Source organism: Podarcis liolepis (assembly GCF_965112155.1).
Source record: "Podarcis liolepis genome assembly, chromosome: 6".
Lineage (NCBI taxonomy): Eukaryota > Metazoa > Chordata > Lepidosauria > Squamata > Lacertidae > Podarcis > Podarcis liolepis.
In genome coordinates this window covers 33,095,087-33,121,483 of record NC_139559.1, presented here as the reverse complement: position 1 = coordinate 33,121,483, position 26,397 = coordinate 33,095,087, and the positions used below count along the sequence as shown (strand labels likewise).

The 26,397-nt window shown below is 43.9% G+C and overlaps 1 protein-coding gene across 14 annotated transcripts in view; it reads right to left on the bottom strand.

Moving 5' to 3' along the window:
* The window catches only part of NAV1 (neuron navigator 1), a 267,596-nt gene that overhangs the window by 194,892 nt on the left and 46,307 nt on the right, over positions 1–26,397 (bottom strand). For 11 of the 14 annotated variants that reach the window (XM_083508512.1, XM_083508528.1, XM_083508514.1 and 8 more), the window contains exons 2-3: positions 6,350–7,211; positions 4,822–4,928 (exon numbers count right to left, since the gene is read on the bottom strand). In XM_083508512.1, the coding sequence (XP_083364638.1) occupies positions 4,822–4,928; positions 6,350–7,182 (940 nt within the window). In that variant the 5' untranslated portion in view covers positions 7,183–7,211. Of the gene's footprint in view, positions 1–4,821; positions 4,929–6,349; positions 7,212–11,499; positions 11,909–26,397 lie in introns of those variants that run through there. The other 3 variants (XM_083508516.1, XM_083508522.1, XM_083508513.1) reach the window with 3 other exon arrangements.

The window sequence follows — 26,397 nt, the reverse complement described above, 5'->3', positions numbered from 1 at the left end:
GGTAGGGGTGAGCCAAAATGGGTGAAATGATGAAACGCGGAGAGGAGAAACGCATCTGGCAAGGACGATTTGCCTCTTTCCCAGCAGCCTGCTGAGTAAGGAGGAAGAAGTAGTAGAGGTGTCAGAAAGAGAAAGAAGAAGTGGGGGTTGCATAAAGAAAGAGAAGGAGAAGCCCCCATTTACCACCCTGCTTATTGCCAACATGCAGCCCCTGACTGATTATCTCCCAAGGGAATGGAATCCTAAACTATGACTTATAGCTAAGGATCCCTTTCCAAGTCTAAAGGTATATAATGAAGGCGCCAGCCAAACCTCCCTGGGGGAGAGCATTCCACAAATGGGGAACCACTGCAGAAAAGGTCTGTTCTCGTGTTGCCACTCTCCAGACCTCTTGTGGAGGAGGCGCACAAAGAAGTAAGCAGTTTCATAACCTGGGGGCTGCTCCAGAGAATGCCCTCTCCTGGACCACCCCTGCCACCACCCTGAGCTTTTGAGGGTGACAGAGCCGCTAAAAGGGCCCCCACTGCCAATTTTAGCACCCAAGAGGCTCTGTAGGGAGGGAGACAGCCTCTCAGATATTTGGAAACAGGGGGAGAAATGAGAGGTTGGGGTTTTGTTATGAACCCCTCATAATTCAAGCACTGAGCATATCTGGCTGAATCAACTTCTCTCTTTCCATTTCTTCCCACCAGGGAGTCCTTTCCCGCAAAGCTCCTGAAAGGACCCATAATCCTGTTAACAGCACACGTGCTGCCCATTCTTTTCCTGAGAGGCCCCAAGGGGGATTTGCATCCTACGCCCTAGTGGGACTAATTCCATTGCAGCCCAGTAACGCCACTTGCTATAATGATCCATCCCCCTCTGGAGCTGCTGAACTGGGCTTACAAGAAGTTTTCATGCAAATGCAGAAGGAGGCAGATCCCAGCAATCAGCCTCCCAAATCCTAGGAAAAGCAGTCACTCAATTTTGCCCGGCCACTGACATCCGTGCCAGTTCCCCACCACCACCATGAAAGATATCCACACCAAAGATTTAGGCAGTTGGTTAACATTTGAAAATGTGAAATGCCATGGCTCAGACCTATCCCATGAAACTATCCCGTTAAAAAAGAAAACAAAAATTTTAAAGGATCTTGCAGTCGCTACAGAGGGCAAGCAGTGCACAGCATGTGCAGTGTTTGCTACTTTAAAGGGGTGGGGAGCAAGATGAGTGTTGCATCCAAGAACATGTATCATACCCTCCAACATACTGAGTCTCAAAAACCAGGACACGCAACTTCTTGTCTGTGCTTTCACACGAGTCATGTGACCCGTGTGAGATCACAGCGCCCAAAATCATACATTTTGGGGCACTGTGCAAGATCACGGCTCTGTGTTTTTTCAGGGGGGAACACTTTTGGGGGCGAGATCTCAGTGCAAAATCGTGCAAGATCTCAGCCCACAAAACTGTGTGTCCCTTTTTTCCGGAATACTTGCGGGGTATGGAATATGTGGAATACCAAAACAATATCCTGCAATAGTAAAGTTTTTCTTGAGCAAAGATGTCTGGGCACAGCACAACAAAATGCACATTTATTGCACAGAAACCACCTAGAATTTCCCTTGCAGAAGGGATGTCAACCCAGTTGTCTATCAAGATCTAAAATAACTGAATAGGTAGATGAAAGAGACTGGAGTGCACTGCACACCAAAATTTTGCAAAACATTTTGGGGAGTAAACTAGGAAAATGGACATTGATTATCCTGCTACATTGCAAATTCATGTTCTCTGTAACTTTGGTTCTTCATCCTCTTGCTCTGTATCTTGCTATCAGTCTTGAGATACAAAGCATTCTTTGTCAGCATAAAAAGGAATTTTTGATGGAGCCTTCACTGTAACTGCTGTTTCATTCAGCTATAAGGATCAAAATTGATATAAATAATCCTTCATCAACCAATCTAACATGTCACTATAACGCCAGGATATTTACAGCACGATCCTATGTCTGTCTACTCAGAGTTAAGAACCACTAAGTTCAACAGACCTCACTTCCAGGTAAGGTATATAGTTGCTTTTGCCAGTACTTGGTTGGCAAAATGGTATGAACCAGCCCTGGCTGTCATGCATAAAATGAAGATGAGGAGGAAGATCCAACCTTACACTGGTGTGACTGACAACAGTATGGTGTCCTGGAATATTTTATCGACAAAAATACTGAACTGTGAGTTTGAAAGAGCTGCTTAGTAATAATTGAGCCCAATTCTAAGGAGAGAATGAATTTAGGGGAATTCTTTTCTTAAAATTAAATCCTTTCACTGATCCACATCCTCAGCTCCTTAATACATTGCTTCTCCGCTTAACAATGCAAGACTAGAACTTGAGGCTATTCCTGGAAGCACTTAATAATATTCAATCACAGGCAATGACTTTCACCAATATATTTCGCTTCTGAAATGGCAATCATGATAATGATGAACCACAAACCTTACACTAATATTTTAATGCTGCTAGAGTGGTCTTCGCTTTAACTGAGATTGATATATGTGACTTTCACCACCACTGCATCATCATCGCTGCATCTGACTTTCACCGTCATAGCAATCACAGGTGCTGCTGTTAAATATTATGCAATATTTCAGCTCCATATTAAGCTGTGTCATAACTTTGATGCTGGATATCCTATAGGCTGGGTGCTTCCTGTTCCCTCCAAATGTTACAGCAAACTTGAAAATACCTTACATTGACCCATGCGATAAGAATATTACCGTATTTTTTGCTCTATAAGATGCACCAGACCACAAGACACTCCTCAGAAGCCAGAACAGCAAGAGGGATCACTGCGCAGTGAAAGCAGCAATCCCTCTTGCTGTTCTGGCTTCTGGGACAGCTGCACAGCCTGAATTCGCTCCATAAGATGCACACACATTTCCCCTTACTTTTTAGGAGGGAAAAAGTGAGTCTTATAGAGCAAAGAATACAGTATATCTTTAATATAAAAAAATTCCTTCCATATCTTTAATATGTAAGCCTTCACTTAACAGGACAATGGAAGTACTCCCTACAGTACAAAGCTATACATTTTTACAGTGGTGCCTCGCAAGACGAAATTAATCCGTTCCGCGAGTCTCTTCGTCTAGCGGTTTTTTCGTCTTGCGAAGCAACCCTATTAGCGGCTTAGCGGATTAGCGCTATTAGCGGTTTAGCGGCTATTAAAGGCTTAGCGGCTATTAAAGGCTTAGCGGCTATTAAAGGCTTAGCGGATTAGCAGCTAAAAGGCTATTAGCGGCTTAGCGGCTTAGAAAAAGGGGGGGGGAGCAAAAAAAAATCGGAACACTCGCAAGACGTTTTCGTCTTGCAAAGCAAGCCCATAGGGAAAATCGTCTTGCGAAGCAGCTCAAAAACGGAAAACCCTTTCGTCTAGCGGGTTTTCCGTCTTGCAAGGCATTCGTCTTGTGGGACACCACTGTATTTAGAAGTAAATCCTGTTGTGTTCAGCGGAACTTGCCCACCACATCTGTTTAGGGTTGTAGTCATAATTAAACCCCACAACCTCACAGTAGTGTCCATTCATTGTCCCTGTTTGTGCTTTGAGGAAAAGGTTCTATTAATTACCAGCACAGGGTTTTTGTTGCAGCTGATTGTTACACTGCTCTCTAAATAAGGAAGTTTTATGGCTGGACCACCATCCCTGACCATTGGCCATACTAGCTGGGACTGTTGGGAGTTGGAGTTCATCAACATCTGAAGGGTCACAGATACCCTCCCCCTGCATTAAATGGGATGTCCCAAGATGGGACAGCAACCGATGAGAACATCTAGAAGGATGTGAGAGAAGAACCATATTGTCCATATACATAAGAACGACCACTAACCGCCTACCAAATTAGGATAAAATTAAGCAATCCTTTCGTTAATAACATTACATAAAACAGATTGCATATGTAAGAAACCAATAATCATCTCCATCACATTATCCTGGTCAACACAGAGGAGATATGTATTTCCCATGGTTTGAAGTGAACTATAGCAGTATTATCCTCAGACAAGAATATATTCAAAGCCTGATTCAAACCATATACCAGTCTGAATGCAGACATAGGGTTACCCTCATTCATACTAAGTATATGAATGAATTGGTATACCCATTGCATTTGAGATGTTTGTGGTTTTATATTGTGATCATAGTAACTTTTCCCCACAGACATCACCATCGCAATGTTGGGTGGGGGATTCTTTAGGTTTACAGGCATCTCAAACTCACTCGATAGACATTTTAAACTGGACATAATACCAGTGCTGTGTCCTCCATAATCCTTATAATCTGCCCTGAGTCATCCATCTTAAGGTGAAACTACAGATGTCATGCAGTTGACATTCACAAGTCAAAATTTTAAAAAGCAGCTGTGGGGAGACTTCAGTCTTGTGTGGAAGCCTTGGAAGGGGGAAGAAATGCTTGTGCTGATGGAACCATCTCCTTAACACTGTGTTGAATTCTTCCCTTAAAGAAGAATGGTTTGCTCATTCAGAGGACATGATGAATACTCTTCTCAAGATAAGCAAAGAGAAACAGACCAAAACTTTTGGTGGTTTCCCCCCCAAATCCAAAACCTTGGATTTAAGTCTAGAAAGCATGGGATTTCCATTGTGTTTATTCCCCACCCTGCAAATCAACTGATATGTGGTTGTTCAACAAGGTCTACGTAGGTGGCTGCCAACACCTACAACCTGATACATAAAAGCAGACCCACCTCCCTCTGCAGCCAACCGTATGTCATGCACTCTGATCCACTGGCTGCCTTTCCTTCCTCATAAGGAAGGGATCTCTCCAGTTTTTCCGCTTACCCATGCTTCTCAATCCATGTTCAGGCCCATCAGTAAGGTTGGGCTGCTGCTCTTCACATGCAGTCTCCTCTTTAGATGAGCTGCTCCTCTCTTTCTCACCCTGTCGCCTAGTAGGCAGAGGAAGCGCATCAAGTCAGTCACTCTACATACTCGTATGTTCGGCTACATGAGCAAATTGCATGGACAGTTCCTTATAGTTCAATCCATTGTTCAGTCCCTCATTCACAAAGAAACAGCTGCCATAACAGCTCCTACACATCCCATCTAGGCAGCTGGGTGAGGCCAGCCTTCACCAATGTCTGGGTGCAAGACTACTTGGTAAACATGGGTGCAGTAATTGTCCAAGAAGCTTGACTTTGGACAGCTGGGACATTCAGACTGGGCTGGTCCATCTCAGGAGTGAAGCGTAGCTGGAAGTGAACATGTGATTCACCCACAGTGAACAACATGATGGTGGGAAACCAGTGCTAAATAATTTGTCAATGATCAAATTCATGCTTAGGATGAACTAAGCAGAGCAGCTCTATTTCATGTCAGCCCGCAACACAAAGGAACATGAGACAATTTAGTTCTACACTTCTCATGAAGTGTTGCTGTGATGGCAATCCTGATCTGTACAACAGCAACCACAACTGCAGGTGCTTGGCTGAGGGAACAATAACGTTCTCATCCCTCAATCCCTACCTGAGTTATCCCACAAATTGTCTATGTACATTATAATCCTCACCTTGATCTACCTGCCTCGCTGCAATTATTTTCCTGAGTCCTATCCTTCCATATTAGTACACCCAAAGCATCATCAGTACAGGACTGTTGAGTGGCTTCTCCAGGAGGCCCCAACCTCCTTGACCTAAGGTAGTTTTCTCCAAGCTGGTGATCTCCTGATGTTATGGACCACAACTCCTATCACCTTTGACCATTGGCCATGCTATCTGAGAGTGATGGGACCTGTAGTCCAAAACATCTGGTGGACACCAGGTGGTTCAACCCACATGATTCAACTGGCATACTTAAGATTTTAGCTGAATGAAGCTGTACTAAGCTTGGCATGTGGTGAAGCAGTCATACAACTGTTGCACTATGAACCTTGAGCTAAAAAACTCAATACACTTTTACTGTGCCTCATCAAAGTCAACACGAGATGGTTGAGCAGTAATAAGATAAATGTTGGGTGACTTGGGTGCACAGGGAAGCAATCATGCAAACATTTTACTACATTCAAAACTCTTTGGTCTTACACATTTGACCCTATATCTATCTACTTAGCTCTAGTCTCAAAAAGGGAGCTGGGTCTCTTGTTACTAAACTTTTTTGGCCACCTTTGGCTTGTACATCCTGCATATCTGATGAAATGCTAACCTTTATCTTAACAATCAGGATGTGTAAGGAGATTGCTTTCTCCTATGACACCTTCATTAGCACTGTGGTAGAAAGGAAGCAAGCCAGGACCTCCACCATCCTTTAAGCTGGTGCTGTAGACATGCAACTCCAGGAACATTTGCCTATAATTTTACAGACTGATACTTACCGATAATGGAACGGGGCTACCGTGGCCATGATGGGATGGTTGTGTTGAGGCACAGAGGAAAAACTGATAGGCCCAGTGTGCAGCACAGGGCCCTTATTGAGGTTGCTTGTGTCCAGTGAGATCACCTGAGGTTTTTCCTCTGGCTTAGACGTTCCACTTCCTTTCCCATTGGCTTCTGAGGCCCACTGACCTTTTACAGGACAACTCTGAGGCCTCTTTGTGGTGGATCCCTCTGAAGACCTGGATAACAAAGTCTCACTATACAAGCTGAGATAGGATGGACTCTTTCCTGGGAGGTGAGAGGTTTTTGCAGGTTCAGGAATTGTACTGGGCTTCCCAAGACCCTTCTTGGCACCGCGACTGCTACTGTCTTCCCCATGTTTTGTGGTGTCCTTGCTTCTCTCGGTTGCTTGAACAGCAGCTTTCTTAGTTGTCCCAATAGTTCTGGAGCTGGACCTCTGCATCCCCCGGGGACTGCTGCAGCCAGACACCATGCTCAGGCTGAGGCTGGAATCTATCCCATCTGACCCACCATGGCTCTCAGACGCTTCCGATTTCTCCTGCCCAGGGCTTGCAGCTGCTGGAGTCTTTGGGACCAGCTTTTGCTTGGATCCTTTTGGCACTCCACTGCTCGAGCTAACCAGCCCCTTCCCTGTCCTGGGTGATGATGCCCTCTGTGAGGGAACAGCTCCCACACTGTTCTGCCTTGGGGGCAGTTTGGGCGATGCTGCCAGGGTGTGTATCTTGCTGTGGGATGCAGCTCTGGGAACAGGTATAGAGGAGGCATAATGGCTTCGTCCGGCTGCGTTCACATTGGCTGTTCCATTCATCATCAGCAAGGCCTGGTTGAAGGAGGATCAATCTGAGGGAGAGAAAAGCAGAGGAAGTTAAGCAGAGGCTACAGCTTCCACAGCCAAGGCTCTCTCTCTATTCCAGTACTCTGTTCCCTGAGTCTTGCTTTACAGGAATAAGCATCAGATTTGCCAAGTGAAAGCCTCTCCCCAGCTCCCTTTTCACTGAGCATTAATTCAACTTGAAACCATTGTTTTGATGTACTAAAATTAGCATGTTGGCACACTTTGGTGCTTTCATTTTCTTCTTTAAGCTTAAACAATGTAAGGGAAATGTGTGCTGTCGAGCTGCGTCGTGTCTTAAAACATCTACACATATTTCAGTAAGGAAGATTTCCAAGTAAAGATTTGAATTTGGTTGAATTTAAACTGCATTAAAGGGGCTTTATTGATTCCCAACTCCCCTTTAGTTGGCGAGGTGTATTATTTCACTTCAAAATGTGCTAAGCTGGCTTTGTTGCAATTGGGAGCCCTCCTGCTCTTTCTGTTGAATGGGGACCTTGGACATCTGGCCTAAAGTTCTCCTTTGAGAGCATCACTGCCAGAAAACCTGCATCAGTGGACAACATAATGTGGTTGTTTTTTTCAGTGTCCTCCTCTACATGGCTCATCTCAGGCTCATCTCAGATATCTGCCAATCACCTCAGGCTCATCTCAGGCTCATCTCAGCTATCTGCCAATCACCCATTCCCACCACCCTTCTGAGTAATACCCCTCCCCACCTTCTCACTATATAGAAGGATCTGGCAACTTCTGTTTCAGTGTATCTGAAGAAGTGTGCATGCACACGAAAGCTCATACCAAGAACTAACTTAGTTGGTCTTTAAGGTGCTACTGGAAGGAATTTTTTTATTTTGACTATGGCAGACCAACACGGCTACCTATCTGTAACTGGAACTCCTCTACATGGACACCCAGTGTTGTTATCTTCCATTTATTCCTCTGATGTTGTAAATAACCGGGGGAAATCAGAAGTAATTTCAAGTAATGGAGTAATGAAATGAACTATTTCTTAACCTTCCTGGTTCAGACTGCTGGTTGCAGTACTACCAGCAGATCTGGCTGAAACTCAGGACAGATGTGACGCAAAGACCCGTCCTGGCTCTAGGAACTCTTTTGCATTACAAGCCTCTGGCTGAAGCCGGGAACCCTGCCAACCACAGCTGGCTCAAAATACTATTTCACTCCACTGGAAATCCTGCTGCCGGGAGCACCCGGCAGACGCTCTGATAGACACTGTGGAGCTTAGCCTGGTGTGGAGGGGTGGGGGTTGTGCAAGCAATGTGCTCTTTTATCCCAGGCCAGTGCTTTGAGCCCCTATAATACAGAGAACTCAGCCTTTGCAGCTTTAATACTGTTATGGAGACACTGCAATGCTTTTGCATGCAGGGCTGAAAACATGCATCCATTGATAAGCTTGGCTTGATAGGCACATTTTGTTTATCCTCGTTTACAGATCAAGTGACATGGTTTTGAAAAATGGCATCAATGCCCCCAAATTCAAAACTGTAAACAAGATATGTAGGGAAAGTGCCTTAAAATGAGCTGCAGCATTGGCCCATCTCGGAGTGAATCTCTGCATAACATCGTCTCACTTATATGTTGTCAAACCACCAGCCTTTCTTTACCACTAGGTGACTCTTGGGTCCCAGTAAATTTGCGTCAAGTGCGATACAGCTGAACCAGCAGGTAACATCCTTGTCAGTCTAGCATCTTCAGAATGATGCAGAGCATGAATCCAAGTAATTCTAAGCTCGGGTCACACTGACTGCTCCTCAATGGTGGGATCATATGCTGTTTCTGTAAACAGGAACCATGCTGGCAGGGCCAACGGCAGAGGCCCTTTTGACTTGCTAACTGCATGGCTGGGAGGGATTGCAACTGTGAATATCCTGGACCTGCAACCTCAGGCAGCTGCCAAATGGCCACTGCTGTTGATACTTCTGCTTTTTACGCTTTACCCAGTATGCCAGTGAGTACCAAGTGGCAGATTACCCATAATGTCTGGAGTGAGGCTACTGCACTCCAGGGGGTGTGGGATATTACAGTGGTAAAAACCTACCACTTCTCAGAGAAGCACCACTATCACTTTTGCTACTTCCTTTCTCCTCCTCCACCACCACCCACTTCTGCTTGTAATTCTCCCAGTCACCCCTACTCCTAACAACAATATACAGCAGTGAAAGTGCTGCAATGCCTGCTATCTGCCACAACAGAGCCACCAACATGGGGGGACGGGCAGTGCTGCTGCAAAAAACAGCAACAACCTGCACATAACTTGACATGTCCTCTAGCTGGTTCTGATTTGCTGCTACCCAGAAGGAGCCTCACATCCTTATAAAGAATAACTGCAAATATCATTATGATTTATTTTGTGTCTATTATTATGATTTATTTTGTGTCTCTTTATTTAAAAAATAAAATAGCCTTTTACATAATGAAAATTAAAACACAACATCTAAACAACATAAGCAATATAAACATATACATTAAAACCTAAGTAAACCAGTCGTGTATTCCTCCTCCTCAGAGAATTTTTTTTAAGTTGCATGATCTTGATTGAATATCGATGCTGCTATCAAAACTGAGTGAGGGCTAATTCCATTAGGGAAGGATTAGAGGAGAAAACCCCTAAAATAACTGAGTACTGGGTATGAAATATTTGACACTGAAAAAGACAAACAACCAGCCCCAGCCCCTCCCTGGATGTAAGATTCCAGTTACAGGAAGGAATCTTACAGGCTAAAGGAAGGAAATATAATGTCAATCAGAGCAGCACCAACACAATTGTTTGCAACATATTCTGGGAACAGAGATGAGGACAGGATGTGAAAGTGAAGTGTCTTTATAGGTGGCAAATGTAACAAAGAAGATTCTGGTTTTAACAGGATACAAAATACACTAAACACAAAAAGTTCATTGTTGGGCGGGTGAGGAACACCCCTCAAACAATGTTTTAAGGAAAGCGCTCTTTGTCCGAAATTCTAAGACAAATTGTGATACATATTTTGTGCTTTTTGTGGGTCTCTGTTTCCAATCTGTAAAATGGGAGTAACTTTACATCATTAAGTGTAAGAGGCAAATAAGGTGCACCAAGGAGCTCACAATCTAAAGTTAACCAATAACCTCTTTCACCAACATTGATAAATTCCACAGAAGATTTTGAGCTGGAGTGAGAGTCATTTAATAATCCCATTATCAAATGCAAAGTGGTGGATAACACATCATAGAAAGCTGTCACTTTCCAGAGAGATGTGCACCATCTGGTTCCAGGGGGTGGTCTGTCCAAAGGTACATGGGGAGATCCATTTGCTGAGGCTAAGCAGATCTAGGTCTGGCTAGCTCATGGACAAGAGGATGCCTGGGAACGACAAGCACACCACCTTTGTTTCCATGTCAAAAGAAAAGTGGGATATAAATTTATGGGTGTATGCAGGTGTGGGGATTATTTATTTTCCAGGTTATAACACTAGCATGCTGTCTCTGTTTCTAATGTCCCTTTTACCCTGCATTATCAGTTGCGATGTGGAACTGTGCCGTTTTCCCAGAAATGCCATCATTTACACCAGTGGGCAGGGTGTGACACAACAGTGCATAACATTGGATAAGTTGCTACCCTTTATGCTCCTGCATTCTCCCCTTCCATCATGATTCACCCATGAAAATGGAGGGGAGGAATATGCCAGGACACAGCCGCAATTTCGTCCCATGGTGTAATCCATGAAAACTGTGGGAAAATTACAATGCAAGACTCCCACGAATTTCTAAGTCAATGGGGTTGCAACCGGATCCCCCCACCCCCTACCCGGAAGCAACTGACATGGAAAATGAAAGAAATTATCAGGTAAGGAAATGTCAGGGAAAGGGATAAAGTGCTATCTGAACGCATCCTAAAAACACAAACTGCTGCAATCTATTGCAACAGGGCATCCACCTCTTGCCCATAATCAGTATTCTGTCATTCTCAGCTGTGCTGTTTCAGGCAGCTTTCTTCTCACAAGAGTCCCCCCCCTCCCAAAGGTCCATTTCAAAAGCCCCGCCTCTCCACCCCTTGCCTCTGGAGGGAAGCAGAGGTCTCTATGTTGCTTTGAGCCTAACCCAACTGCAGGGGGCTGCTTATGCTGCTGTCAACAGAAGGGCTCTCCATATTGCAGGACTTCCTGCATTGCAGCAGCCTGCTGCTCTTCAGCTCCTTCTCATCAAACTTCCTGCATTGCAGCCCCAGCGTGGATTACCCTGGGAAGGGAGAGCATGGAAGAAGAAGGTACAGGGGGAGGGTGGGGGAAGACAGAGACTCACCCAAAGCTGGGGCTACACACAGCCACTGCTCACATGCTGCAGCTCCTTACGTGCAGGAATGCAAAATCAAATCCCATTTCTTACCAGATGTTTGCTGACCTAAACATCTCTCTCTCTCTCGCTCTCGCTCTGTATCCTGTACTGCCTGCCAAGCCGTTATTCCAGAGCGAAGGGAGGCAGCCTCTCCAATGCTAAGCTAATTTACAGCACTAAGCCTTTCTGATGCAAGCGTGGGCTGCCCTTGTGACACTTCTCAGACCATCAGTTGCTCCCTAACAACCAAGCTCTTCTGCTTTATTTAAAATTTTCAAATATAAATTTCCTTCCCTGCTTATTTCCCCTCCACCTCCAAACCCTCCCGTCAGCCTATTCTCCCAGCTGCTTACTTGGCTCCAAGCTTGCTCCATCTGGAAGGGCAGGAAAGAGGGTTAGTTCCTTAGAGGAAGTTTGCTCTTGTTCTTTTCTTTTTTTAACAAAAATAATATGACACTTCAAGGACGCCCTATTTCTCCCTGGATCATTTCCTCACGTGCTGCCACTCTGCAAGAATCATTATAGAAGAGCAATATCATTTAGATCAGGCTTCTACAACTTGGTGTCCTGCAGGGCACCTCCTGCTAGGGGCTGATGGGAGTTGTAGTCCAAAACAACTAGAGGGCATCAAGTTGGAGATGGCTGATACAGAGGCAGGCGGAGGATTCTATGGAGTCACTTATCTCTGCATCAGTTTCTTCTCTGCAGATGACACATAACACATATCTATGTACTTTAGGTCTAATCAATTTAGGGAAGTTTTTAATGACTGATGTTTTAATGTACTTTTAATTTTTTGTTGGAATCACCCAGAGTGGCTGGGGAAACCCAGCCAGATGGGCGAGGTATAAATAATAATAATAATAATAATAATAATAATAATAATAATAATAATAATAAACAATAATAATAAAGTCCAGAATTTATGCCTGGCCCATTTATCCACAAGGATGGGTCTGACTCATTTTAGCCACCTTTGTCAAAGGAAATCCATCATAGGTCTTGAAGCAACATGTCTTATCTTCTTTCTGGTTCACATTTAGATACTGACGGACAAACCCACACTTTCCCATGCAAGTACCAGGGAAGGATTTTACATTTCAGAGTTAACACCAGAAGCTGCTAATCTGAGCAGGAATGGGGAGCTTTATGGCTCTACAGATGCTGCTGGACTCCAGCTCCCACCAGCCCCAGCCTGGGGGTGATGGGAATTGTAGTCCAACAACATCTGAAGGACCACAGCTTCCTCATCCCTTCTTTAGAGGAAGGCACGTGTTTCCCTGATGGATACACACAGTTTTCTCCTTTATAGACAATATCCTCCAATGAGATAAGAATTTTGCAGCTGCTCCTGCTGGCAAGTGCTGGGTGAGCCATGGAAACCACCACGACAGCATGCTTTGCTTTGCTTTTGTTTTGAACAATGTATTAAATTCATCCAAGCCTTTCTCTGTTTCAAAGAAAATTCATACTGGCTCTTATTGGCCTTCTATAATGCTTTTGACAATGTTTTTGCCATGCTTCATCCACGCCATCCAGTTTTCACTTCAAAATGTTCCATTACAATACTGGCAAAACTTGAATGGTCTTCTAGCCTTGCCTGGTCAACAAAGCAATTCCTTCTGTTTGCTGTATTTAAGGCTCCACCTGAAGGCAGCTCCAGCCAGATGAGATCTCTTGATTGTTCTCAGTCCCTAATAGTGACTGCTTAATTATACTGGACTTCCATCCACCAGCTCTCTCTCACCTGGGAACCAAAGCATTCCTGCCTAGGTGAGCTCGACTCCAGTCACTGTCTATGCAGTGCACAGAATTAGACCTGCAAAAAGCTGGGGGGATGGGACACATCCAGTGATCAATGTTGCCAAGACACTGTGTCCAGGAAGTTCAGAACTGTAGCTCCTTCCCAGGGGAGCTGTGAAGATTCTGACAGCAAAATATGAAAGGGGGAGGGAAGAGCAAAGGAGAGGAGAAAGGGATTTCTGGTGATGTAACAGAGACTCCCACACACACAGCCTGCCAGCTACAACTAAGCTGCCAACTCAGATGCCAAACACTGTTGGGTTATATGGTGCTGGGCCTAGTTTGGAATGTCTCCCGACTACGCGAGAAGGGAAATATAGGTCAGGCTTTCAGAGTGCATCAGAGGATACAGCACAATGAATGCAAAAATGCAGACAAACAAAAGACCTCCAGGTTGATAGAATCACTGTAATCTCAGAGCAGAATCAGACTGGCAGTGTATTTAATCTTTAAAAAGCACGGCAGTCTCAGAGACCCCGGCTGCATTCTCTGCAAAGGTCACGGGGTTGCAGTGCACCAACATTCAGCTAAATTAACAGAAGGCCTCCTGCTCTCGATCATCTGACTGGTAGCCAAATGATGGAAAGAAAAGCTTTATTTGTCACACAAGATCCAAATCATTACAGATAAGAGCAATAACAGCACAAACTTGATTATGCTGGAAGGCAGGAGACACAGTGCTCCCTTCAAGTTATTTTAATTAGGTGAAGATGCCCAGAGGAAGAGAGAGGAGATATTCCGGATGCCTGGAGAGACCACAAGGAGTACCCCGCAGAAGAAACAATCACCCTTTAGCCCTGAGCACTACTAATGCTGAGCCACCAAGGTAAAAGGACACATCCAGAGGGTCATTTTGAAGGTCAGATGTGCATCCAGGTCACACCCACCCTTTGCAGCCCAGATATCCTGTTAGCACTGATATCTCCATTCTGCACTATGCCCTTCCTGTCCTTCTCCATTCATCCTACAGACTTTGGTAGGCATAGGATTAGCATAGACCATGCGGGCACTATGATCAGACAAAAATGTGCCTGCATTTTTCCAATACATGACTTGCTCGTTTCTTCTACTTTTAATTTAAATGCAAAAGTGCTGAACTGGGAAGCTGCTGCTCAGATGCACCCCCAATGGTTCCATGGCACAGAAGATAATCCTATATAGACTACCATAGACTCCTGAATTAGTGGCGCCAAGTGTAATCATGATAGGGACCAGGGCCTACAATTTCCCCTTTGCTAACAAAGGAAGTGAAATCCTTCTTGGGTTAGGTCTTGTGATAGCAATAGAAGGCTATGATGCAATATGGCAGAGTGTGTTAAGTTTAAAGCACCTTTTATTGACAAAAGTAAACATCCATATGTTCCTCCATTACTATAGCTGTAGAAACATCTGTTGTGGTCCCAAAGGAAAGAACGCCACCAGTCTAGAAGCATCTTTCCGCTCTGACTTTTCCAAGGACTATTTGTCCTTTCCTCACAATTTCTATCAATTTTCCTAAAATGATTTATTATTATTATTAAGCACAATTTATAATAGCTCAGTCAGTAGAGCATTAGACTTTTAATCTCAGGGTCCAATGCTGGGCAAAAGATTCCTGCATTGCATGGGGTTGGACTAGATTATCCTTGTGTTCCCATCCAGCTCTACAGTTCTATGATTCTGCAATTCTATATACTGCTTAATCATCAACCCCCTAAGAATGAAGTACCTTATCTAGGCTAAGCCGTTGTTTGTAACCAGTGCTCATCAAGAGACATAGCTCTGTAGGTGTGCATGCATGCCCCAATCCTCCTCATACTCCTATGGCATAGTAATTGGTGTCTGTCTCAGCCATGTCCCTGGCCTCAGAGTCCCACCTACTTCATCCAGCCTTGATACCTTCATCCAGTGTTTTTTTCTGGGGGGACGCAAAGGTGTCCATACCCCTAAACATTTTGTGAATCTTTGTACTTTTGCCCATTTACTGTATTTATTTTCCCTGATTTGAACTATAAATGGCTATTTTCTTGTATGAAAATGAGAGTACCCCTAAACATTTTATTAAGAAAAAAAACACTGCCTTCATCCAAAGATCTTGGGGTGTTTCACAGCATAAAAACTCAAAATACATAATAAAAACAAGAACAAAAACAAAACAAAACAAAACAAAACAACAATAATCCCCTCAAAACACATAGAAAAGGACACAGAATGTTAATCAGCCATAGGCCTGGCTGAAGAGGAATTCCCACCTAGCTCAACCACCAGTCTTATTGATTTTATTTCTGCTTGCCAAGAAAGCTTCTCTTCCTGAGGGTGGTGGTGATTTTGATTTACTAGCTGCCCTTCACCGTAATGTCAGGGCAGGTCTCAGAAATTTTAAAATACAATATAAAAAAAGCTTAACACAATATTAAAAACAGCTTAAAAGAAATGATAGCCACAAGAATAGAGCGAGTTCTAAGAACACATATCTCTGGTGGTTTCATCGAGGTGCTGTGGGTGGGCCATCACTGACCTCTTGGCCATCCGTTTTTGGCATTTCTTCCATGCAAGGAGTTACCTGGTCTCAGACATCATGGGCTGGGAACTCACCTCTTTGTAAGGAATCAAGAGCCTATACCAGGAGAATTCTATCACTGAGAAAGGGATACTAGAACATTCCAGGATAACTGGCCTTGGTCCAAGAGGAGGGAAACATGAGAAACTCCCAAAAGACATCCAATACGACCAGTATGAAAGTAAAATAGTGAGCGCTCCATGTATGGCAACGGACAAGGAGCAGGCAACTGTTCTTGAGCAGCAGGAGCCAAATTTCATTTTTTATTGAAGGAAGAATGTTCCTCCGAGCCTGGTTCCCATGAAGCTCAAAGCCACCTTCAAAACATTCCTCAATGAACACCCATTCACTAACAATCCTCGTCACTGCAAAAAAAGTAGAGCATACAAGCTCTTCCATCACTTTGCATCTGATCAGCAGCTGGCAGTTCTGGAGCAACCGTCTCTCTTTTCATTTAACATACGAAGGAAGAAGCCTGTTCCATCTATGTCAACATTGCCACAGAAATAGCATTAGCAGAACTCCTAATTTCACCTTGAACATTAATGTAAACCTTGATCATCTTGGCCGCAGTCCATGATCCTTCCTATATTTTTTCATTTCAATATCGTGCAAGGGTGAAGAGACCTCTCACACCAAAATAACCAGCCAAGATGAAGTGATTGGAAGCAGGGGCAGCCCATCCTATTTTGTTGCCTTAGGTGAAATGTGTACATCACAAACACACCCTTGCTGTTTCCGCCGAAGTCTCGCTTGCCAGGGTTGCACAGCTGTGGCTTCCAGGTTCTGGCAACATCTCACAAAAGCATCACAAGATTGTGCAAGGCCTCTGCACAATCTCACAAGGCTCTGGTAAGATTTTGTGGAGCTCTTGACAGAACCTGGAAGCCACTGCTCGCGCGGGGGGGGGGGTGCACCGACAGAGGTGCCCCTTAGATTTTGCCACCTGAGGCAGCTGCATCAGTCTGCCTCATGGATGGGCCAGCACTGACTTGAAGGGAGGCCAGACTTTGTGTAGACAATGCATTTCCACAAAGGCGTGCTGACTAACTTGCCTTTCTCAGGTGCTCACTCCTTATTAAGACAAAACTCACTGGCTGGCTATCACTGTTTGGAGAAAATGAGCAGGAGATGATTATTGCTCTTATGTCCTTCTTGGGACATCTGGTTGGTCATTGTGAAAATAGAATGCTGGACCAGATGGGCCTCTCATATGATCCAGTGGGGCTCTTCTTAGATGAACATGGCTTTTTATTCAAAGGCCCTGGCTGCCTTTCATACGTTGGGAAGCATTTTGTCTCTCTGTGTGTGACTGTCTCTAAAAGAGTGGCTAAATCTAAACAAACAGGAGTGTTCCCACACTGGCAAACAGCAGGGACCACAGTTTCAGCCAACATTCCCAGAGTGAGCCAGGGAAGATGTTGGAAGGAGGGAGAGGGCAAGTGAAGGGAAAGTGTCTTTTGCAACATTCTGCTGGCATGAGACAGGGCGCATGTATGCTAGTGTGGACCACACAATTATGGCTATGGCTATAATTTTCCCGGCAGCTACTATCTTAGAAAGGGCTAACACACCACACCAGACTATCCTTCTTCCACACATTTGTAAACTTGTGTACCCAACTGGATGGCAGAATTTAGAAGCTTGAATTATCCTAGATTTGCTGCTGAATCCATTTTGATTTGGTCAGTCTGACCTATTACCCCAGGAACCTTCTGCTCCGTAAATGGCAGTTTCTGCAGCTTGAGTTTCTAAGAATTGGGAATGAACCCCTTATTTACTTTTCAGCACCTTTAAAAAAATAAGCAGGACAATTCCAGGGTGCGTGATCACAGAGAGGAGCCTATAATAGGAGTTCCTCTATGAGCGTTCAGCAATAAAGATCTTATGAGTTTTTGAGAGTGGCAGGAGCATAGCCAGGATTTATGTTGGAAGGGGCAAGCATTTTTTTTATTTACTTGATTTGGGAGGGGCAGCTGCCCATGGACAGTGGTGACCAACCTGTGGTCCTCCACACATTGCTGGACTTGAACCTCCACAATCCTTGACCAATGGCCATGCTGGATGGTGCTGATGGGAGCCAGAGTCCAGCAATGGCTGGCACAGGTTGGCACAGGCTGGCACAGGTTGCCTATCCCTGCATAGTGGGAGATTTATATTAAGCATAGCATGGAGCTGATATGAGCACAAGAGTCAACAAGCTAATATGCATATTTACATTTCACTGTTTTCTATATCAAACAAAGTTTCTGCCACCTTACAGAGTGCAGATTCTCCAGCAAAAGAACAAAATAATAAATAATAGCAGAAGGAGAGAGATTAGGAACGCAAGGGCCAGGAACGAGAACAAGAGAGAGAGAGAGATTTTAGCTGAGATTTGGGAAATGATGGAGCGTCGATGAGGCAGAAAGGAACACAGCCTAGGATGAAGGGCCTCAAAGGATCTCGTTAACAACTACATGCTTGCTGCCTCTTCACAGGGACCACTCACGAAACTGGTTCAATTTCATCCACAGCATTTCTGCCTCATTTCAGAACAAAACAAGAGGTTTTAGAAAACTGGACCCCACCTTGCAATTATCTCTTGCAAGGCACTGCAGAAATCGAAAATGTTCAGGGACTCAAGAGCAGGGTTTGAATTACAGATCATGTTGAATGTCCTTCCCCACAAGTAGAAATCCAGTAGGTGGATTTCCTTTTTTGCAGCTGATAGAGGCACACAACTTTATTTCACAGGATTTTTTTTAAAGTAGCCAAGGAATCTGTTTGCTGTATATTTTGACAGCTCTTTTCAATGTTGTGCGGTGGTTCCTGAGAAGAAGGAGCATGTTTCATCTATGTTTAGATACAATTGAACAACATTTTGAATCAAAATGGCAGAAAGCCTTTCAAACTTCACTAATGTTAACCCCTGATTTCACAACTGCAACTTGGCTTCTTAGAATTACCAAGAAATGCCAGATAAAAGGCTGCTAGTATATCATATGCTTTTAAAACAGCAGCAACAAAAACTTGATTAACAATTGGGAGGGGGCACCGTTTGGGATTTCCAGCAGCTGGCATATATTACTATTTATCTGCCACACATATATTCCACCCTTCCCTGAGGATTTGGGGGCAGCATAGAGGGTGCCCCCAGACCCCATTTTTTCTTTACAACAACCAACCCTGGTAATCAACTTTAAAAGTGCCACAAACTTTCAGCTACTCCTAAGCTGTTTCCCAGTAAAGGCAGGTTTAAGCAAACATCTTCCAATGCAAGGCAGCTCTTAGCAGGCTTTGCTCATGTATACTTTTATAATCATAAGGACTAGTAACCCGTATGAAAGAAAATAGAAACAAAGAAAGCCGAGATACTCAGGAAGCTGAGTTCTGTGTTCTATGCTATTTTCTTCACTTCTCTGTTTCCCCACAAAACTGCAGGACGCCAGCAGCTCTTGTGCTGCTTTTTGTTTGCAAGAAGAGGCATTGTCCTTGCCCTTCCGCCCTGTCCCCCAACATTTAAACAGGCAACTCTCACAACAGCAAGTGGAAAATGAATCCCCAGAGCCACCTGGATGCTAATAACACATGACACTGGACAACATTCTCTCCAAAGAAACAGCAAGCTTAAGCTTGTTAAGCACTTTCCCCCATCGATCTACTGAAAAGGAACTGGCATGGGGCATACTTAAGTACTTTTTATAGCACAACTATTTATATAATGCATTGTGAAAGGAGGTGATGGCTAATTTAGTTTGCTGGCTTATTTTAAATGTGTTGCCTCCAGCTCCTTGTATTGCTGAGTGTTCTGTACTGCAGTTTACAAATACTGAAAGTAATCACATATATAAAGTGGTCATTAAAAAAAAGAACACATAGCAGGGGCGATGCAGAAACAGAAGATACATTTCCACCAATATCTTAAAGCAGTTAGGTTCACACCAGCCATTTTTACATGGAAAAGCCTTTCAATAAATTGTCATATTCAGAAACTATCCAGGCAGTACGATGTGTCTTTGGAACACAAATGGTTAAGAGCTGCTTTGTTTTGACTGCAGGAAAAAAGCATGAAATGAGGCTGAAATTGAGGAACACACAGGCCACTAAAGTGTAGGTGTTTTGAATATTTCAAAAGTGACATCCAGCTGCTAAATGATAGAAGGGAAAGGATTCTGAAAAGTGAGAGCCTGTGGATGCATGTGTTGCCTGCAATAAGTATCTCAGCATTTTCTAAGGGTTCACAAACAACAGTAACAGCAGCCCTTCTCTCTTCTTCCCAGCTGGTGAAAGAAACAGATGGATAGCATGCAAGTGCGTGCAAACATGTAATACAGGCTCTGCGATGGGGAAGCTAAACTCAAACAGCGAGCTTTTCCTTTTCAATAGCCCTGACTCCACGATCACCTTCATCTGTGGTGCTGAAAGGACAGCTCCTGTGGGGTAACTTCAAGGCTACAGCCCAACTGCGGCTGAGGTTTATCAAGCCACCTAACGGATTTGCAGGCAAAGCACCTACTAATATGAAGAGGATAGCCAGATCTTCAAAGCTCTGTAGATTTCCAGGTTTTGAATGCCTGTTTGTTCCTTGCATGATCTGCAATACTAAAAGCAAAGTGATGAAATGCATGTCTCGGGATGGCAAACATTTCTAAGGGCGTCTCCATTCTTTACACAGCAAAAATGAGTGCTGGGTGTACACCGGTGTTAAATCAGCACTCCCTGCATGCAGCAAACACATAAAGTGTGAACTGTCCATAACCTTGAAGAGTTATTGCCAGTCAGTAGACAATCATGCTGAGCAAGAAGGATTGTTGGTCTGACTCACTATAAGGCTACTTCCTTTGCTCCTGTATGTTTGCCAGGAAAAATGTGGAGATTCTTAAAGCTGAAAAACTGAATACTGCATAAACATCATTGCTGCTGCTTTCCACGAACCAATCCATCTTCCCTATCGCTGCTTCTCAATCTTACCAATGCAGCTCTTTGTATTATTTGCTCCTTGGCCAATAGCACCAAATTTGTGCAAAGGGTGGTAGAAACAAGGAGAGATTGCAAAAAGTTCCACAAAGGTTTTGTTTTGTTTTCTTTTTACCGAGTGAAAGGGAATTAAAAGGGCAGATGAGGTTCAATGTAAGTACTGTAAGTGTAGGGTGATTCATATTGGGGCAAAAAACCCTGACTTTGCGTGTTCTGTTGGCAGTGGCTGACCAAGAAAGAGATCTTGCTGTCATGCAGGATAACTCAATTAAAATATTGTCCCAGTGTGTGGCAGATGTGAAAAAGAAGATTCCCATATGGATTTGAAAATAAAATGGTCAGTACAGTGGTACCTTGGGTTACAGATGCTTCAGGTTACAGACTCTGCTAACCGAGAAATAGTACCTTGGGTTAAGAACTTTGCTTCAGGATGAGAACAGAAATCGTGTGGTGGCAGCACAGTGGCAGCGGGAGGTCCCATTAACTAAAGTGGTACCTCAGGTTAAGTTTCAGGTTAAAAACGGACCTCCAGAACGAATTAAGTTCTTAACCAGAGGTACCACTGTATCTTAATTCCTTTGTACAAATCTATGGTGCTACTGCACTTGGAAAACATCTCAAAAAGGACATTGTAGAGCTGGAAAGGGGACACAAAGGAGCAACCAAAATGATTGGGGGAGTTGAACAACTCCCCATGAATAAAGGCTATAACATCATAAAGTGATATCTTGCATGATGAACAAGTACCTTACAATAGGCTGCACAGCTAGAAGTCTAGGCGGGTCAGTTCCCCAGCCCGTGTACTTGCCAAAACTAAGAGGGCAATGAGCATTTCCATCTCACTCTCTCTCCCTTCAACTGCCCAGAAGTCATTCTTGACCAGTCCAAACATGATACGTGTTTCCTACATCATCATTTGGTGGTCCAATATATGCTAATATTACTATTTTATTGTTGTTAGCTGCCCTGAGCCCGGCTTTGGCTGGGGAGGGTGGGATATAAATAAAAATTTGGCTGGGGAGGGTGGGATATAAATACAAAATTATTATTATTATTATTATTATTGGATAATTAAGTAACAAAGTGACTAACTGCCTACAAGGAAAACACAACTTACACACTATCGGCACTGCATAAATCTGAAATTTTAAACTGTCAAGTTTAAATAAATTTCAAGTGAAAATTAACTTGCATTTTTCAAATAGCGGCAGCTATTAATCTGAATGTCTACCCAATGAAACACAATAGCCAAGTTCTGTCTGCAAATTTATAAAGAACCCGTGACTGTGAGCCAAGAAATAAATATGTGAAACTCACTGAGCAAAACTGAAACAGTATCTGTGAAAGCTTTCCCTGAGGCTCCCGCATTTTGGTCCCACTAGCATGAAATCTAATAACATGAATCCAAGCAGCACAGGATAATGCATTGGATCTGGTCCATGAGCTAGTGAATCCCAATGAACTTGGAGAAACCTGGGCTCACGGTATACATGGAGCATGTCCTATTTTGCAATCTGCAGGCACCATCTGCTGTCCTTCAGGGCCACTTTCAGCACTGTTTTTCAAAGACACAGGTGCACATGCCTCTGTATTAAAATGAGTGCAATTGTCCTCTGGGATAGGTAACACACTCTGTTCCTAGGGAGGAAGTGAGTTCTCTGGGCCAACTTCCAGGGTTTTGCTGACTGTTTGTCTTTTCAATAGAGAATATGAATGATGCTGCCTTTACTAAATTATGTTAAGCCCCCACCCCCTTACACCACATTTACACATGCAGCTTCAAATAACAATTTTGAAAGAAGACTTTAGAGAATCAGAGCAGGATGGACTTTGCAGGCTTTAACAGATACAATTGGCCAGCTTTTCTACTCGATATTATCATATGGAGGACATACTGGGCTCCATTATAAAAACTGGTCTGCTGAAATTGATACGTCAGAAAGTGATGGCATAGAATTAAATGCCATAAAGACAACCAGTGGTGAGCCTCTGGGCTATTTGGTATATCTACAATCATGTGCCAACTCTCTACCTTTTGATCATTCAGCGCCCCTAGCATTTAAAGCAGGCACCCACCCAGGAATTAGGAGCCTCTTCTTCTAAGATTGGCAGGTCTTTGCTAAGAAAAGCTCCTTTGTTTTTAATAGCTGCAAAAACCAAGAATGTGTATCGTCCTGTAATAGGGCTTTAAAAGGCAAAGAAATTGCCTAAGGGAAAGATGCTGGCAACCCTAGTTTCTTATGCTTTTAATGTTCAATGGGCTGATCATCTATGTTAATAGCAAGGTCTTTCTTATAGGTTCAGTCCCATTTGCAGAAGAGGGTCTCTGGGGTCACCTGCTCTTGGAAAACAAGGAGAGAAAGCCTTTCCAGGTTTAGTAAGTGCCATGGTGGCCTTTGGGGGCCAGAATCTTCCTACAGCAGCTCTCATGCAGAGCTGGGTTCAAACTTTAAGAGGTCCTAAGCACTGAAAAGGTTTTGCTGCCCTCCATATGCAATTCAAAACAAAAATATTATTAAACCATAACATCATTTTAAACAGCAAAAAAGCATAGATGTATTACAACACATGAGTGGAATCTGATTCCTTCCCATTATGTTGATCTCTATTAGCAGAATGCCTCCTGGTTTAGGGTGGATAAGAATTTTTTTAAGAACAGAAAAAATGGGGGCAGAGTATGTAGTGTCATGTAAGGAAGTCTAAGAAACACCTGGTCCCCCCCCCCATGATGCCTAATGTCAAATTCTTTCCAAACACCTTTTTCCCTTTATCTGGTGCCCCTGTTATGCTGGTGCCCTAAGCACATGCTTAGCCTGCCTATTGGGTAATCCAGCAGGGATCCCAACTGGCTCCAGTTATAGCTCTTTATTAGCTCAGTGGTATTGGATGGATATAGCAAGCTTCTGAGCCACACAGAACACTTCCTCAGGCAAGAAAGATGTCCCTTGAAATATTGCTGTTTATCATTCCAAGACAGCCACTCTGTTGAAATCCTATCATTTGGGCAGTTCAGCATCCCATCTGGATCCCATTTGGGCAGGGAGAAGAAACTATTTTCATCCATGCCCATTCTCTGGGGCACTGAAGCATACGCAGGAAAAGAAGCAGTTTCTGCTATCTTAGCATATTGAAACAAACAAAATAAATGGCTATTTTTACGTGATCTGATATACTATGAAGCTGGACTGTGTGCTGCATTCAACAGAGTAATAATAAGAAAGATTGCTTTCTGCAAGCTGCCTCGCTAACTTTACATTGTTCTGAGCTACGCTTTTCTATGATTCACAGCAGGCTTTAGTGTGGCCTGGCCATTGATGGGGGACAATGAGCACCGGAGGGCAGTTGGCTGCTCCAAGCACCTGGGATATGAGTCACATCACATCCCCAAGAGGCTTCACCCTGGGTGACTAGAGCAGAGTATGTGCAAGGAGAGCTCTTAATGAGCTGCTTAGCATTGAAGGAAGGAGGGCAGGGAGGAACAGAACGTAACTTCATGAGTTTTCCCAGGGTGCTTGCTTCTGCATCCCTCCAATATCTCTCCACCTTATACAGTGGTACCTCGGGTTACATACGCTTCAGGTTACATACGCTTCAGGTTACAGACTCCGCTAACCCAGAAATAGTACCTCGGGTTAAGAACTTTGCTTCAGGATGAGAACAGAAATCGTGCTCCTGTGGCACGGTGGCAGTGGGAGGCCCCATTAGCTAAAGTGGTGCTTCAGGTTAAGAACAGTTTCAGGTTAAGAACGGACCTCCGGAACGAATTAAGTACTTAACCCGAGGTACCACTGTATATGTATCAATGCATATGTTATGAGGAAACCGCTATAAACATCTCCCCATCTAAAGGAAACTAATCCCATAAAGACGTCCCTGAATAATGGGGTTATTCAGTAGTAGGATTTTATTCAGAAGTAGGATGAAAATAGGACCAGAGGGCTCTCTCACCATCACCTGCCACCCTCAGTCTGGTGTATATAAGTAAGAAATATTTCCCTTACTCTCATACCCTGCTGGATTCAGGACTCAAGGCAGAGTGAAATTGTGAAGCCATCTCCTTGTCGCACAACCCAATTATTTCATCCCTCTTTAGCTCCCTGGCTAGCTCGGAAGGGGAGGGAAAGAACAATCTTAATGTGCCTTATTTGAGTTTTGGAAGTCACTTCAAGTTCACTCAGCGATCCAGCCCAGCTGCTTCCACCTTCACTGGTTCTCCTGGCCTGCTGTTCTTGCTCTCCAGAAAGTTAGCCAGGTAGCTCCATTCTGACCACACTCAGCCAACGTGATAACCCTCTGACCTCAATGAAGTTTGATCATACCTTGAGAGATCAGTTTCTCATGGCATCTCTCCTCCAGCATCCTCAGCTGGAGCTGGCATGGTCCTGTCACCCTGTCATCTCCTCCACCCTGTGGTTTGTGGGACAGCTGCGATCAATTTATTTTCATTAGCACTCTGAAATCACTTCCTTTTTAAAAAGCTAATTGGAAGGGGACCAAGTGAGAGCAAAGGATGGAGCCAATTATCTAGGTCAAGCCTGCGTCCTGGTAGGCTCCATGAACTAGCTTTCACTCTCTTAGAAAAGGTGTGACACAGCACTAATGGGGACTCTTGCACAGCAAGCCTGGGCATGGCTCACCTGCTGGAAAAATGTCAACCCACTAATTGCATGGCCCACATTGTCAGAACACAGTTCGCGATGAATGAACCAGAGCTAGCCTGCGAAGAGGCAGAGCTTGAGGGGGTTTAATAGCAAACATGCATAGCCAAATCAACCATTTAAATTAAGTTTATTATTGGGCTGAAACTGGAAATTTGCTAAACACCTTGGGGGCATTTTAAACTTCTGCCTAATAATAATATAATGATGAGTCAGTCCTTACGTGAATGATACTGGATACAAACCAGAGGGGTCATCTTTTATTAACAAAACAGAAAATAGGAGGGTTGTTTTGTAGCGGGCCTCAACAAGCAATGAGAACCTGCTGTGACAGCAGCTTATCTTAGTTAACAGTTATTTGTAATGCAGGTTAACTGTACTGATTGGAGGTTATTTATAATGAGGAGATATTCAACAGCTTCACCTCAGACTAGGAAGAAGCACTATCTTGATGTGGAAGCACTTTCCAAGAAAAGAGTTCTATTTTCAAAAGCTAACATTGCCTTAGGCATAGGATTTGTATTCCATTTGTCTAATGAATGATATTGTGAGGGCAATGGGGGGGGGCGTCATGAACATGGCATCCTGACATCATGTGCTGAGCAACACGCCTCCCACCCTAAGCTGGGCAGAAGCTTCCCAGGCTTTGGGAAGGAGGCACCAGACTTTAATACTTTAACACTCTAATTTACTAGGAACATTTAGGGGACTAGCCTAGCCTAGTCCCCCTAGTCCACTGATAACACACCACTGGTCCAGGGCACAGCAAGCAGTTTGGGGGGTTCAAAGTAATAGGCAGGTTTTTTGTTCTATGGCTGTCCAATGCTGGATCCTGCATAAAAGGTTGGAGTACAGGACCACTGATAGTCTTGCAAGCAACTCGCTCCAACAAAGGCTGAGAGCTTT